Source organism: Nesoenas mayeri, assembly GCF_963082525.1.
Source record: "Nesoenas mayeri genome assembly, chromosome: 9".
NCBI classification, from domain to species: domain Eukaryota; kingdom Metazoa; phylum Chordata; class Aves; order Columbiformes; family Columbidae; genus Nesoenas; species Nesoenas mayeri.
The window spans coordinates 1,001,925-1,018,964 of NC_137557.1; the positions used below are offsets into that span (position 1 = coordinate 1,001,925).

At 47.0% G+C, this 17,040-nt stretch overlaps 1 protein-coding gene across 1 annotated transcript in view; it reads left to right on the forward strand.

Moving 5' to 3' along the window:
• The window catches only part of ARHGEF26 (Rho guanine nucleotide exchange factor 26), a gene marked incomplete at both ends in the record, with an annotated part of 36,635 nt that extends 23,252 nt beyond the window's left edge, over positions 1-13,383 (forward strand). Inside the window, 6 exons of the mRNA XM_080349994.1 lie at positions 1,089-1,178; positions 2,605-2,759; positions 8,553-8,819; positions 11,812-11,891; positions 12,260-12,364; positions 13,241-13,383. Of these exons, the coding sequence (XP_080206120.1) occupies positions 1,089-1,178; positions 2,605-2,759; positions 8,553-8,819; positions 11,812-11,891; positions 12,260-12,364; positions 13,241-13,383 (840 nt within the window). The remainder of the gene's footprint in view (positions 1-1,088; positions 1,179-2,604; positions 2,760-8,552; positions 8,820-11,811; positions 11,892-12,259; positions 12,365-13,240) is intronic.
• Positions 13,384-17,040: the final 3,657 nt, after the last annotated feature.

Consider the following 17,040-nt stretch of genomic DNA (forward strand, 5'->3'; position numbering starts at 1 on the left):
CATTGCAACAGAAAAGCCTACGGTGAACCACACGTACAAAAAAGCCAGCACACTGTCCTGACAGTACAAAGTCTGAGCATTCCAAGCAAACGTAAGCGTTGTTTCTACGTTTGGTGTAAGTTAACCACATCACCTGCTGTCAGTTGTTTTCTGCTCCCATAGTCATGCCTTTTTGCCAAAAATTGGTGGAGGAAGAAGAGCACAAATCCATTTCCTTGCAGAGATTATGAATTTGAACAGCACTTCCTTGTGTAGCAAATTTTGGTTCCTTCTATGTGAACCTGAGTTATCAGATCACCATTTTCTTTAATGGGTAGGAAATTCCAGTCTGTTTAATATTCTGGAAACAGAAAACTCTTTAAACAGAACATGGTGGTGTGAAAAGAAAACCTAAGGATCTAAGAGTGTGTATTTTTTTGCCTCCAAGATCTCAGAGTGTCAGGAACTCCGGTGCATGGCAGCCCCTTGGGAAACGCGCAGCACTGGGCATGCTTTATGGAAACAAGAGGCTTCTCTGTGCGTGGGGACTGGATGTCACCTTGGGCCTTGGGCGTTCTTGTCTGCGTTAAGGGAAAAATGGATGTTCTCCATGTGTAAATAACGCAAACGGGAAGAGCACTGAAGCATAAAAACTCTCAAATGTTTTATTTAGGAAAGGTGGCTAGGGATGGTTTTTAAGCCTAAATGACTGTTTATTCCCTGGGGACTCTCCTCCAGTGGCAGCGCGGGGGCTCTGGAGGCGCGGGGGCTGTGCGGTGTTTGGTTATGGAAGGGGCCGGGGGGTGGTTGGTGATGGGGACACGATGGTGCAGGGTCGGGGCAAATGCGTTTTCACGCCTTTCAGTCTCTGCCCCCGTTTTGATGTGCACAGGCTCAGTAAAGCGTAGCATGCTTGAAAATGGCATTTGAAAGGGGCGCTCAGGCCACGTTCAGTCCAGGCTTGAAAACATCGTGTGTGACCCGGCCTGAAAGCATCAGTTCCTTTCTAAGTGTTGTGTTTCCCCAGAAGTGCGTTTTAGAAACAAACCCAAGTTTGTATTCCAAGTCTTGAGTACATTAAATGTGTTAAATCAATGTCTGGTTTCCAGCTGGTGCGTTTGTGCAACGAAGGTGCTCGGAAGATGGAGAGGACAGAAATGATGTACACAATTAACTCCCAGCTGGAGTTTAAAATCAAGGTATGACGATGATATTTGACTGTGGATCATGTAGCATTTCAGTAGCTTTGACTGCATATGAAGTTTTGGTGGGTTTGTTGCCAGCACAAAGTAAATGATCATGGGCTGCAGGGCTGATGGGACTTTCCCATCCGGGAGGACAAGTCGATGCTCTGGGGCAGCTGAGGCCCTGGGAGCTCGGAGAGTAACCAGGGACTGGCACGTCTCACCGATGGATTCAGCACCAGTGTGAGGCCTTTGGGGACAGAGACTATTGGGATAGATACATTTTAAAGAGAATAAATCAATATTCATTACTGAAAAATGAGCTATGTCCAGACTCTGGGTTTGTCTTTGTGGAGTCGCCCCCATCCCTCTTGGAGTGACAGCACCCAGGATGTCACACACAACAGTTTTATGCAATGGTGTGCGTGCTGGTGCTGTCACCGCTCGCGCAGAATCGCACAGCGTGCGGGTGGTTAAATGGTTTGTAGGTGTTTCCTTCCCCCCGGCGCTGCCCCCCGCTGCCTTTGCTGTATTTTTATGTGTATTTTTTCCTTTGTGCATCTTGACAGAAGCCACGTAGAGGTTTGAGCCCTGTCTGCAGCGGCGAGCTGGCCAGCTGGCGTGGAAAGGCTGCTTTGGCCACGCTTCAATACATTTTTAAGTTCTGACAGCTTGTTTTCTATAGAGAGGAGATGGTATTACACACCATATACTCTTGGCAATTAAGGAAAAATTAATATTGAAATAAAACCAAGCTGCCTCTGGAATACAGGCCATTAGGCACATGTGGTGAACTCGCAGGACAGATTACAGGAGTTTTTAGTTCATAGTCAAATAGAAGTTTTTAAAGTACTTTTTGTCTGTAAAACCATCACCATGGTGCTCTAATTGTGTTTTCTATCCATTATAAATTAGGTAAACTATTTCTGTTCTTGCTCAACCTCACAGTGTTTTGGGGCTTTTGTTTTACTTTGTTCTTTTGTTCGATGTAACTGTGGAGTATTTAATGGGAATACAAGAGACGCTGCTCACATACTGTGTCACTTTTCTACATGGCCAATCTGTAGGATTTAATTTTTAATTAAGATTCAGAAGTTTTGGCACCAGAAGAGTTGTGGTGGTGTTTTGGGGGTTAGTGTTTGTCTGGGTGTGTTGTTGGTGTGTTCTGGGTGTGTTGGTGAGCGAGCTGCTGTGCGGCTGGTGCGGTCGGGACCGTCCCGCCCGCTGTCCCTGCTCTGCGGAGCCACAGGCAGCGGGACGGTGTCACCAACACACCTCACACCCCCGGAACCGCTGTCCTGTGCTTGTGCTCTTCGTGGCTGAGCCTCCGGTGTCCGGTCAGCCATTCTTCCCCAAATGTAGAGAACTCTGTTATCTGATTTATTTTTAAAAAAAAATTTCTACTTTTGAAGGATTACAATGTTATTTTCTTGCTTTGCAGCCGTTTCCCCTGGTTTCCTCTTCACGGTGGTTGGTGAAAAGAGGTGAATTAACAGCCTATGTAGAAGACACTGGACTGTTTTCTAAAAGGACTTCGAAGCAGCAGGTGTATTTCTTCCTCTTCAACGATGTCCTCATTATCACCAAGAAGAAGAGGTAAGAGCGGGACCATCGGAGGGTCCGTGTCCATTGTGTTCCTCACCCCGGGAAAGGAACACCCAGCTTCTGGCTCTGGAGTGACGAAGTTGGTCACATCCACAGCATTTCCATGTATTTTCTAGATATTTGTGTGTTTGAAAGATCGAAGGAGGTTCTGAGAGAAGTAAGTGGACCTGGTACCTTTGCAGCATAAACCAAGAGGAAACACGGACTAAACGTGTTTTCAGTCCAGCAAACATTTGCGAAGCCGTTTCTGTGTGGTAACGTGCTGTGTCTGAGACAGAGCAGCTGAATTCCGGAGTTAGTGGAGTTTCTCCTATTGCTCTGTCAGACTGCATTTAGAAATGAGAAATGACTCCTTGTCAACAGGTTTTATTTTTGGCAAATGCAATGGAAATTCTAAATTGTTAAAAAGTTCATCCTTAATACCTTACAAAGGGAGAAGTTTTGGAAGGATGGAGGAGGGGTAGTTTTCATCCTCCACGCTTTCCACAGGGCTTGGTGTTCACAGTGTGGTAATGGACACAACTTCTAGCAGCGTCCAGTTACAGTTTTATCACTACTTTATAGGGTAAGTTTAGAACAATCAAATTCAATCGCATTTACATCCTCTGCTTTTAGATGATACTTGATAGATAAACCTTATTCCTGTGGTTAAAAACTGTTTTGAAGACCAATTATTTTGCGTGTGGGTTGGCCACTTTAAAAGATACCCATCTGTGAAACTTCAAATCCATAGCTTAAATAAATTTGGAGGAACAAGGTATGGTGCAGAATGTGGGAAGAAAAGGCTAATGTTCAAGCAAAGAGAAACCGAAATGAAAATGGAGGGGGAAAATACTGAAGTGAAAGGGTTTTTGTAATGAATACGGGAAGAGAAGTGAACAGGTTTCTGCCAGCATGTTCCTGACGTGTTTCTGAGGTTCAGAGTTGTCGAAAGCTGGTGCTGAACCGCTGCTCTCCTGGTCCCAAGAAGTCACTGCAGGACATCCCAGTGGTGTCACCCTTTTTGAGTCAGCGTTTGAGCTGGGAAAACAGTGGGAAAATCTATTATCTGTGTTGTTACATTGTTTATTGGTTTCCTATGTGATGGCTTGTCCAGATTATAAAACAGATTTTTATAACAACGTATCTTATCCAAACTTCGGGGTTTGATGTATAACAGCTTCCAGCTGTTGGCAGCAAATGTTGCCGGGGGCCCAGAAGCCCCTCGGTGCCGGTCGCGCTGGGTGTCGCGCTCCAGGACCCCAGACGAGCGCACGGGCGACTCCACGGGCTCACAGAGAACACTGGAGCCGCTGGTGTGTGTGCTCCCACCCGCCGTGTTCCCATGGACACCGCAGCCCTGCTCCCAAATATTTGTTGCTAGTTGAGTTTAAATGTTTGTATTTTTACTTGAGCAGTTGCGTTTCAGAAGATTCTTAACATTGCACAAAATCACTCCTCGCTACTGTGCTAAAAATACTAATTACTTAGTGCTCCAGTCATGCTGTTTAATCTTCACCCCAAAGCGAATCCCCAGCTCTCCCGTCTGAGCAGTTTGCCATATATGCAGAACCTCAGGCACACAGCTGGGAACGGCTCAGTCCTGACCTAGTAAAGCCAGGCTTGGTGCCTGCCAGAGGAGCCACCGGTACCCGGTAACTGCGGCCAGCGCGGCCGGGCCCGCGTGCGGTGCCGCTCGCGGCCGCGGCGCCGGGGCCTTTCCAAACGCCACAATCGTCACCGAACAACCACATTGTAAATACGGAGTGAGCGCGTGTTCCAGGAGCCTTTTCCTAATGAGAACAGATACATTCTAGCTGTAAAAAGATCAAAGGAGCTCTCGTGTTGGTGGATGCCCAGGCGTGCTCCGGGCTTCTTATGGTGTAATTGTAATGAGGCTTCTTTCATCCTCATAATCTTCTTCAGCTACAAGTTCACCTCCTGATAGGAAATTGCAAGGTTTAACTGCTTTCTCTTGCTCATTAAGTAGGTTAAATGGAATTTAGATTTTTTCAATATGTCATTTAAAAAATAGGCTCTTTTAATAGCTCTAAAATGTGAATGCGTTGCCTTGGAGAGAACAGCGGTGCAGGTGTGTGTCGGGGTGGCAGACCCGGTGTCAGGGCCGGTTTGGCAGCGCGGTGCCCAGCTGTCGGTTCTGCCCCGACACGGGTGGCCGTGGCCGCCAAGCGCTGGGTCACATCCAGGCTGCTCCACGACCCCCAGCGTCGCCCGGGCAGGCCCTTGGGGCGCAGCGCCAAGGCCTCATCCAGCTCCACAAGAGCACCTGTCTGGTTGGTACGTGTGACTCATCTGCAAAGAGTGTAGCCTGACTCTAAGGAACCTGAACATCCATGTATTATTCTTTCAGCTTTGTAGTAGTTTTTTACCCTTCCATTTGATTCTCTTTACTCCTTTTCTGGCCTCTTCTCTTCTGTCACCGTTCTGGCCGTGCCATCCAGCACAGGAGCCTGTGCTGCCGCTGCCATTTGAAGGCAGCATTCTCAGATTAGGAGTAACACGCAATGTAAGTTCCACAAAGTATGATGAAGTTAGTGCTTAATTAGAACATAGAATACTTAGTACACATGCTACTTGTATGTTCATGTGCGTGTCCTCTTGCTGAGTTTGCTGGTGTCCCGTGTGGGAGCCGCGGTCTGGCTGTGGCACGCTGTGGCTGGCTCTGGACTCTGCCAAAGGCAAACGCTTCCCTCTGTTCCACAGCCCCTCCTGGGACCACAGAGATCTGGTTACACGTTTCAGTTGTTAATGTGGGCGAGCGCTGTGTTCTGCAGAGAACTCCACAATTAATAAAGGTCTGTTATATACAGCTGAGAAGCTGCTTTATCCAGGTGTTCAGAAAATCCACCAGGTTACATCCTGAGTGCTTTTAGAGGATCGCGGGTGAACTCCAGAGAGGCTTTTGTTTTTGAATGGGTGTCCATGTATTGAATATTCTGTTCTCCATCATCCCCTAAGGATACGGCTGGAACCCTGTCCGTTTTAGTGGCTCTGAGCCCTGTCAGACAGTGGAATGCAGCTGGAGTTCATACCACAAAGCGCCCCGAGGGCCAGTGCAGCTCGGAATGCTCCCTGTTCCCGGTGCTGGAGTTGTACCTGAAGGCACCCACACGCACGGGAGCTGCTGCGCAACACCCAGGATTTGGGAGCAGCGCAGCTGGAAGGAGGAAAGCACACAGGGAGACTGACCGTGTGCGCTCTGTTCCAGTGCAGGTGGCCTGGAACAGCTGCTATGGCACCCGTAGATACCTGATCTTCATCAAAGTGTCTTTGAAATGTGCAGGCATTCCCTGCAGAGTGTTCTAAAACAGTCCTGTTGTTTCATGTTCCAAACCTGAAATAAAACTTCAGCAAAGGAGATCAATTCTGAATTGAAAATGAAGTTGCCCTGCTGGATTAGCTGAGCACAGCAGTTTTAAAGAAGGTGTTAGTTGTCCTTCCCGTTACCCGCCGTGCCCGTGCTCAGCGCCTGCGTGTCTGGGAAGGGCAGAGCCGGGGGCATCATCACAGAGCAGGGGCCAAACCAGAACTGCGCGGCAGCCTCACGTCACACTGTGCTGTTGAATGGAAGAAGAAACAGGAAGGATTCGTAGAGGTTTTTGTCTGTTGATTAGTGAGTAAGGGCTTTGTTATTAGTTACGCAAGTGTATGGACTGGTTGCTCGGTAAGGAACGCAGCATGTATAGATGACTCTTCCTTTTCCCACAGAGCCCCAGCAGCCTCCCCGCCGGCTCTGCCCGCGGCCCAGCGCCGGGACTGCTCAGACTGCACCCCTGACTGACCAGAACCAGCCACCTACTCCACACCAAAACAACCCTTTCTGTTCCATATTATGTATAAGAGGGAGAGTCAGATAACTCTTAGACACAGAAGTTTTTTCTTCTACTGCAGCTGGCACTCAAAACCGCTGTTGTCAATGACCAGTAGCATCTCTGTACAGAAGTGAATTCATTTGAATCTGGAGCTGGATTCAGGGGACTCTGCTCCTGCCCCTCTTCAGACACCTCCACTTCTCTTTGAGAATGTACAAACCTGTACTGCACAACACCCCATTTCAGGTATTTAATTCACAGACCGAATGTAAAATCATCCCCTGCTGTTCAAACGAGAACTTTGTTTTTACACTAGATGCACAGCCAGAAACTATTAATGCCCAAAAATCCACAACTAAATATGATCTGTAAACCTGTTGCCAATTGACTAGAGAAATTCTTCCACTGCTGTATGAGTCATGGGAATCAGCAACAGCTCCTGGTTTCAGTCATAATGTCGCTCAGTTGTGTTTCAGCAATTCTTTTCTGAAGGATTAAACCCAAGAATTACAGAGACCATTATACCAGCTCCTGAGGTGTCTGCGGGTGTTTCCTTGACATATATATATCCCAACAGAGTGGAGTGCTCAGCTCCATTTCTCACGCCGTGGTCACCCACACGTGCAGCTGCCGGAACGGGGACCGTCCCGTCGGGGCCTCGGGAGCTTCAGCTCCAGGTGGTTGGGGTTTGGTTTCTCGCTCAGTGCTCAGCTTTCTGTGCACCTCTGGCACCAAAATTCATCTCCTCAAGTATTTTTTTCAATGTAAAGTATTTTCATGAACTGTAGCAATGTGAGGGTTTTGCATAGCTTTTCTTTGCTTGAGACTGGGCTATAAATGGATTTTAGCTTCAGGTGGAGTATGTGTAGTTGCACCTTAAAGTTGGATGTATTTGGTGTACTGCAAAATGTGACAAATGAGCAGGATTTGGGCAGGGTGGGGGAACTGCCTTTGTGCCCGTGTAAGCACGTTTCCTCTGTCTTCTTGTACCAGTGTAGGACACTAAATCTGAACAACTCTACAAGTGTGTGTGAAATGAAGTCATGGGGTGATTAGTTTATCGGTGTTCTAGGCGGCTGCTGTCACCTGGTAAAGTGCATGTAAGACAATTGTAGGAAATACCCTCACAAGTTTCAGTAGAATCAAAAGGCCTTTCCAGCTGGCTGCTCGTTCCTTCTCATCAGCTGCTAGTTCTTGATTAAGTGGTGTAAATTCTTGTAGTTGTTTCTTTGATGATGTTTCATGGCTTCAAGAGTTTGGAAACGCACGATGTTTATTAATATGCCTTAGAGCGGTGTGTTTATTTGCAGAGCGCTGTCTGCAAGGTGAGGTGTGCGGTGCGTTCGCCAGGCCCGTCGTGTGTGAGGAGCCTTCGCCCGCTTTTGAAATGCACAGTTAGCTCAGGTTGTGTTTCAGAATATTGTAAAATAGCTTCTGGACTAGACTGTGTACCCGCAGATGGACAGTGATTGTCCTGCATTTAAAATAGAATCAAGGGCGTTTGGAGGCAGTGTACGTACCTGGAGGCAGTGTACATACCTGGAGGCAGTGTACATACCTGGAGCTCACAGGCACAGGGAAAGGAAACTACTTTTTTTCCCTATAAAATTCTAAAATTAAGGTCAGTTGTTCATTTGAAGCTACAGAAGAAAAAAAAGAGCACAATTCTATACAACCACTGTGCCTGCTTTCAGATTTAATGGAGTGAAGTTGAACTGACACCCTGTCAAGGACACCAAAGTAATTTAACTGAGTCACTAAATGAAATTTTGCAGGCTTTAAAAACTGACATCATTTATATTTTGGAAAATTGGTAGCTTTGAAAACAAATGGAAAAGATGCAGATCTGAGGTGTCAGGAGAGTTGTGCCATGCTGCACAGTAAGAAGTGGGTTCTGCGACTCGAGTTTGCTTCCAGACGTACTTAGTGGAACATCAAACATTGACCTTTTTTCCTCCTGTCTTTGTTGCAGCGAGGACAGTTACAACGTCACGGACTACGCGCTGCGGGAGCAGCTGGCGGTGCAGGCGTGCGCCGAGGACGCGGCGCTGGCTCCGGCGCGGAACGCTGCGGCGCTGTCTCCGGCGCGGAACGTCCCGGCGCTGGCCCCGGCGCTGGCCCCGGCCGCGCTGTCCTCGGCCACGCGGCAGGGCCACGGCACGGCCCAGCTCTTCCGGCTGCTGGTGCGCAGCAACCACGCCGGGGACAGCGTGGAGCTACTCCTGGGCGCGGACACGCAGTGAGTGCACCCGACTGCTTCTCTGGCGCGGGAATGATGGAAAATTGAGCTGGTGTGCTGCAATTCTAGAAACTGGGGTATCTGTTACAATGTGCTACTATTTTGGCTCTTACGGCCAAGAATTGCAATGCCATAGAGATCGCCAGGCCCCCAATCGGGTTGCTGGATCCTCTCTGGTTGTTACTGGTGAGGCAAACAAGGGCTTCAGGACAGGTACTCAAGTGGTTTGGGTTTCTGGGGATTCCGAGGGGTTCTGGAAGGAACTCCATAGCGACCTGGGGCTGCACTGCAGTTCCCAGGTGTCTTAGACAAGTATTTAAAAGACATTGTATTCCTGCTACAACAAACCCCAGGGATGACTCAGATGCTCAGGTCTTTTTTGTAGTTCAGATTATCACTAAGAACCATCCATCTGGCAATAGGTCCTCGTTAGATTGTGTTTAACATGTGCGTTATGTGGCACAACTTTCATTTCCTTTATTTTTTTTAAACCATAATATCACTTAGGTTGTAAATGACTGAAATGCGATGGGGGTTCTGTGGTTCTGTGCTGGTTTGTTCCTCGTTGGTTTGAAGCATCTTGTTCTGATGGTCAGTTCTTTCAGCAGTTTGGGTTCACACCATGTTGTCTGTAGAGCGTGGGATCAGGAGGAAACAGGCAGAACGGTGGTAGCAGGCAAACGTTGTTGGGGTCTGGGTGCAGAATGCTCTTGTCCCGGAGCAGCCATTAGTGAGTTATTAATTAGAACAGGACGGTTGGACGGGGCAGGGTGGGAGCAGCCCTGACAAGCTGGGAGGTGCTGCGCGGGACAGACGTGCCCCCGGTGCTGGGACGGACGTGCCCCTGGTCCCGGTGCCGCTTGGAGCGCTCTGCGCTGGGAACAGCAACAACAGGCGTCTTGTTGTGGCGCTGCCCGTGCCCCAACTGAAAGGTTCTGTGTGTTGGGGTGCAGGACGCGGAGCAGAGTCCTCCAGACAGCCCAGCCTGGAAAAACTTAATGGTTTTGGGTTTGCTTTCAAAGTTTAGAATAACCCTGAAAGAAACTACAGATCATGAATGATTTCTATTAAAGATCTCGTTATAAAGCAAGATGATTCAGACTTGTTTGGAAATGCATTTTTATTGGGAAAAAATGCAGTGCATTTTTAGTTGTCTGGGCTTCTTATCAAAAGACAGTTTGTTCTGCAGATTTATTATTGATTTGCTCTATACTGTTTGTAATATAAATAGCAGTCTGGCAGATTGCCACTCAGAGGAACAGATCCGGAAAATGACTTTATTTGAAACTTACCTATTTGTATAGAGTATTCTTATTTACTATAGAGTATTATTTATTATCATTATTTATTATTTATAGAGTATTAGTCTAGCACAGTTTGCTGGTGTTTGTCACTTCACGTGCTGTGTGGTTCCCAAGGACAGAAGTCTCTGTGTTAGGCCAGGAGCCTTATATTGCCCTGTGAATAAGGCACAAAATGCATGCTATAAACAGATGATGAAGAAATATGTATTTAAACGTGGAGATGGTCTGGCCTTAGTCCGTTTTTCTTAGAGCTGTCTGAGAGAAATGTAGTTTTCCTGTTAAGAACGGTTGCAAGGAAAGGAAAAGAGGAGTCTAAATAACCTCGGTTCCTAACAAAAGGCCAGAAAGTCAAGCTCGTACAAAACTGTACATGGACTTTCTTGTTCTGGTTGAAGCACAAGTTTAGTACCACCCACTTTGAATGACCGAAATGTCTGAAGTAGCTCGTGTTGTAGTTCTGGCCGCTGGCAGGAGACAGCAGGTATCAGGTGTCGGGAGGATGGGCGGGTGTTTCATCTTGGAGAAAGAATATGTATTGGGGATTTTGTTTTTTTTAAACCCCATTTTCTCACTAAATGCCACTAAACTGTACATGTATTAGTACTCAGAGTAGTGCGTGGGACATTTCCCCTCGGATGCTCAGTGCCTGGTGCGGGCGGGCGATGACGCGTTGGAGCAGGACGCCACGGGCACCGTCCCATTCCCGAGGCGGCTGCAGCCCCCGCGGGCTGTTCCCAAACCGAACCTGCTGCTGCGTTCACGTGCTTCTGAATTTTGACAAAAAGGGGGCTCGGCACAATGCAGATGTTACTCTAGTTAAAAACTGAAGTTATCCAAAGATAGCAACAAACCTTTAGCTTCGGGAAGGGGAATCAAAGAATCCTACCCTGCAGCTCCCTCGTGTGATTCTGACGGTTCTGACAGCAAAGCCCTTCAGCAAACGTGAGAAAATCTGGGTTTTTTTCTGAAATGTTTGGGTTGGGAATCAAGTTCAAATTTTATTTGCAGGAATTCAAAGTTTCAGTCATTAACGTGTTACAGCTCAGCCATTTATAGGGGATCGAGGATTAGTTTTCTTTTTCCTTTAGCTTGTTCCACTCCCTCCCAAAATCAGTTGTCCGTGATTTGCACTCTGTGATTTATCATGTAGTGCTCAGAACCTCAGATGTGTGACAGTGCGGTGCGCCCGTGGTTTGCTTTGCCTGGTTCGTTTTGCTTTGGTGGTTTTTTCATGCTAAGTGCATGTTACAGGTTCTTACAGGCAGCCCGTGGTACTGTATATTACAATTGTTGTATTACATTTGTCAGATGCTTTGTACATTAGATGATAGGTTTGGGTTTTAATAAGGCTACTAAGAAGTATGAGTTACAGACACTAGTGGAGAAGTTTATCTGCGTTACTTAAAAATAATTAAAATTAAAGGTATATGAGCCATGAAGCTGGTAGATCCAATGCATATAAGCTTTGTTTTTTCCTAATTGACCATGTTTAAAATAGTTTAATATGTCTGAATAATCTATTACTAGAAGTAGTATCAAACTTCTGGGCATATTTTGAGAGAGGAGAAAGGAAGTTTTGGGTCGTCTGTATCCAAAGCAGGAAAAACTTCCATAATCTCAGCGGGGGAGCAGCCTGGAGCCGACGGAGAGCACGAGCTGGGGAGCTGAGCTGTGTGTTTGCTTTGCAGGAGCGACAGAGCGCGGTGGGTGACGGCGCTGGGGCAGGACCGGGCCGCGCCGGACACCAACAGGGACCGGGACCGCACCAGTAAGTGCCGGGGGCTGAGCGGGGCGGGCAGCGCGCGGGGGCTGTTCCGCACGCCCTTCGCAGCCTTTAACACCCGTTGTCGGTTGTTTCGGTCTGTTAACCAGAACTGCAAAGCCCGTTCCCTTGTGTTTATCCCATGTGTGTTTATCCTGTGTATGCTTATCCCGTGTATATTTATCTCATATATGTTTATCGCACATTTTCGTGTGATTATCAGGTATGGAGCCATTTGCATGATTTCCTGCATCCTTTGGGTTTTTTTGAGGGGTGTATATTCTAGAATGGAAATTTTTAGAATAAATGACATATATATTTTAATAAAAGCTAAGATGAATTGTTTAATTCAGCCTGGCTCGTTTCTCCCACAGCTTTGACTCAGGTGGAGATCATCAGAACTTACACAGCGAAGCAGTCCGATGAACTCTCTCTTCAAGTTGCGGACGTCGTTTTGGTTTATCAAAAAGTCAATGACGGTGAGTGGAAATTTTGCTGTTAATAACCATCTGTGAGCCCTGCGGGTGAATCCAGCTAGAAAAACATGCTTGCAAATGGCGCTGGCCATGCCATGAACAAAGGTTGAGTGCCAAGAAAAACCGAGCGTCTGTGTGGGGTTTGTGCGGGGCGGGCTCTGCCCCGGCCGCAGAGGGGCAGTCTCGCATCGCCTCTCAGGTGATACAATCCATACAGGTGAAGAGCTGCAGCAGGTGTGTGCTGGCTGCTTTGGCATGTGAATGTCCACAAATACGAAACTGAATTTTGCCTAAAAAACACAGAGCTCAGAGGTTTTAATAAGTTTGTCTGAGTAGGAGAAATGGACATAATTACCCATGTCCCGCACTGTGTCCCTGCCTGCTGAGTACGGGGCTGGCACACGGCTGTGCTCAAGTTTTCTACAGCAGCAGCTTCCCTGAGGTTAAAATGGTTTTCTGCCTGGACACACACATGATTTGACCGATACCTCCAGCCGCAGGGATGCTTGATGCACTAAGTCCTCTTTTACAATGTCAATTCTACATTGCAAATGAAATCAAAGATCCTGTCACCTGTGCTGCATGGCTTCCTGCAGATTGCAATTATATTATATTCTTTATATTATTTCAAACAATATATTTGAATTACAATACAAAAATGTATCACACTTGTTTCATATAGTATTTATTTTTTTGCATACTGTTTTGTTCTGGCCATATGAAAAACCAATCTGCTGAACCTTCCTTAATCTGGTACCTTGTTCACTACAGAGGTGAACGTAGCATGTACATGAGGACTAAGTGCACCGCACAGAGTTCTGACAAAGTACCTTTGCCATGACTTGAAAAGGTTTGTTACTCCGCTCTGTTCCCCTGCAGGCTGGTACGAAGGGGAACGGCTGCGGGATGGCGAAAGAGGCTGGTTTCCCATGGAGTGCGCTAAAGAAATCACGTGTCGGGCCACGCTTGACAAGAACATGGAACGGATGGGACGCTTACTGGGACTTGAAACCAACGTGTAGCCGCATCCTGCTCCTCCATCCTGCACCCCAGCATTTGCACCGACGGCTGGCAGCGGGCACGGCCGCCCGCACACAGCGCTCGCGGGGAGACCTGGGGCACCAGCGCGAAGAACCCAGTGGCAGAGCACTGATACTCACATACTCATCCTATCGTTTTGCATTTTGAGAGCTCTGAACTGAGACCTGGGCGCAACCAGCAGCAGATTTTAACCAGTTTCTTAGGCACTGTGTCAAAACCTGTGTGTAACCTGAGTGAGAATAGCCAAGCCTGTAACTGAGAAAGGCCTGCCTGTCCAGCACAGACCCAGGGCCACGCTTCATAAGAAGTAATCGGCTCTCTAACCCATGCCAGCCAAGCCGGCAGCAGCCGCAGAGTGGGGCGCAGAGCGGGGCCAGAGCGGGGCAGGACACAGAGCGGGGTGCAGAGCAGAGCAGGACACAGAGCAGGGCCAGAGTGGTGCCTCCCGTGGCGCTCCAGGACCGCGCCATTCCCATTCAGGCAGCTCCGACTTGTTCTCCTCTTTGTGCTGCAGCGTGAAAGGGTTTCTGAAAGCAAGAAAGAGGTACCCAACTCTGCAGAACAGGCAATGTTCATTAGCCCATTTTAAAATCCATTTCAGCAGAGGTATTTTAAAGGAGTATAACAGCTGGAAATGTGTCTATTTTGTTCCTGTTTCCCTTGTGTTTAACTAGGTCTTCATGTTAAGTCATTGCTTCAGAGCAAGAGTTTTGATGGGGCTGCAGAATACATGAAATACATTGTTCTGGGTTTTGTTCTTAGTGTCTCTGCTCTCCTGTACTAGAGGAGATTGATCACTTCCTTTCTGGAGCCAGAAGGTTCAACTGAACTGCAGTTCACCTCCATCTTCAGCAGCTGTTAGCATCGTGCTCCATCCACAGGAAAAATAAGGAGACGATTGAGCTGTAGATGTTGGTTAAGGTGCCAGGTGTTCTCAGCTGGAGCAGACAGCAGGCGATGGGACCAGTCCCGGCTGTGACAGCGCTGGGCCTCCCGCTGCCCCGCACGCTGCCATTCAGCTTTGCAATTCCACAGCAAAAAACAACCACTTAAGGTGTGAACACAACACACCCAACACAACGTAAATTTCAGTGCATCTTCTCTGTATACAGCTGTGACAGTCTGTATTCCAAACACCTTCCCCTTCCTAAGGACCAGCTGCCACCTCGGCAGGTAGAACACGTGTTCAGTGCAAGTGAGGGAAACACTTATACAAGACTCGGCTTTGTTCCATTCCCTGTCTTTTTTAAAGGGGCTGTATGTTTTATATACTGTAATATGTTGATTTGTGAATGAATTGGATGTTTATAAAGATCTATCTCTGTAACAATTTAAAAGATATTAGGATAGCAATAATTTTGTACCAAAGTACTTACCTTGGTGGTCTTGACAGTGGTTATACAGCCTTGTAAATTAATTTATAAGTGGACTGATAAAGTAGTAATGAGAGAAACTGTAAATTGAACAAAAACCTTATTTAACATAGTGAAAATACTGCTTATAAATTTTTAACAAATTTTATTGTACACAGGCAGATGTTTAACACAACTGAATGTATAAATCCAGAGATTGTTATTCAGATTTTTTTAATACATTGTATATATTTTTCATATCTAGTTTTTCCAAAAATGCTGTAATTTTTTTTAAAGGCATTTTCCAGTTTTCAGACACAGTTCTTCAGGGATTAAAGACTTCTATGATTTTATAGGACAACAATCAATAAAATACTTTTAAATCTTTACTAAAAAAAGCTTCAGTTTTTCTTTAACAAATACTGTTAAACTGCAAGTTGTGTCATTCTTGTCAGAGAAACCACATCTGTTCTGTAAAGACAAACAGCCCAATCCTCTGTCCACCTCGTCTGGTACATATACAGGTTACAGCAAAGCCCATGGAGCTGCAGCAATTGCACTGAACCCAGGCCGAGGAGAGCAGCTCGTGTCTCACACTAAACCAGCCAAGAACAAAAGGTTCTTCAAGATCTGTGCGTTGGAGTGGAGCTGTATGAACAGCTTCCCAAACCCCGGGGGTTTGCACAGTGTGGTTCGGTTTTGGTTTTGTAGCAACTCCACCATATTTTCATTACCAAAAATGTTTCAACTCTGAGTTGCTCCTAGACAAACAATTCTGCAGTGGGAATCGGCTGCAAAGCCCATCCCTTGCTGTCACTGACCAGCACACACTCGCTGTCCCTGCCGCCCGAGGACAACGAGGTGACACTAGTGCCTCCTTTCAATTAAACAGCCCAGCAGTGACAGAACAGAGCTGGGAGTTCGTTACTGGTAAATTAACTCTCATTTTTGCAGGGCTTGGAATGTGCACCCCTTCCTTACAGAACTTCTCTCATAGGTTTTGACAAGCTGACCAAAACTAAAAGGCTCTCAGTTCCCTGAACCAAAATTTAATTTTACATGCTGCAATTAAAGAGAGATTATTTAAGGTGTGCAGAAGCCATGCGGAGTCCAACATGTGTGTCTGGCAGCTAAAGCTGTGCAGATGAGAACCAGGAGCCCACCGAGACCCCTCCAGGAACCTGGTGCCCCCGGCCCGACCTGTCTCAGCACTGCCAAATGCTCACTCGACACCACTAAACAACAGGTATTAACACCGTACTTCTACTTCTTTATCTCATCCCTGCACCATAACAAATAGTACGTTTGTCTGCTGAACGCCTTTAAAAGTAATGTGATACTGCAGTGTTGTTCTTGACTTTCACATCAAAGAATACATTTGTTCTCCATTATGCAAAGCTAATGGGCTGCAAACAAACTAGCAGAAGTAGGATCACTTTAAACAACCTCCAGGCCATGAACCGCAGTCTTTGTGCAGCACCAAAATTACGTGCGCATACCTTAACTGTATCTATAGAATATATTCACATGACCTTTCTTTTCTTGCGTATCCTGTTTCTACACTTAGTCAAAACAAGCAGAGGGAACACAAGTGTTAGAAACAAGCCCAGAGTGAACTTTGATGCCAAGATTGAGGAAGAAGCCTTGTTTCCTCAAACGACAGAGACCGTTCTCAGTGGTGCTCTGTGCTCTGCAGAAGATCTTCAACAGCTGTATCGTAACAACCACATCACTTAGGCAAACTGGAAATAACACGATGGTCAGGAAGAATTAATTACCACCAACGATTTCTGTTTTATTCCATAACCTGGAGCTCCAGAAGATGCTAGAAACTAACACATGGACAGAAACAGCCTTTGTTAAGTGCACTATGAACTGTGGAGAGAAACATCCCTGATCTCTGGCCAGCGCATCCAAAGGGAAGTTGAAAGGCCTCACAGCAGCATCACCGCATAGACCGTGTGATAACCCGATGCTGTAGATTAAGCTGCTCGCATCATGGGAGGGGGAAGAGAATTGGAAGGGTAGAAGACAGAAAACTTGGGGTTCAGATAAAGACAGTTGAACAGGTAAAGAAAAAGCCATGCGCACAAGCAAAGCAAAATGAGGGATTTATGTTGAGCCGTCTCCAGGAAAACGGGCTCCACCACACACAGATGACTTGGGAAGACACCCGCAGCTCCACATGTCCCCCTTGTCCTGCAGCTCCGGCTGCCGAGCAGCACGGCTGCGGGGGACAACCCCTCTGCGCACCGGGGTCCCCCCTCACAGCACCCCGAACGGCCC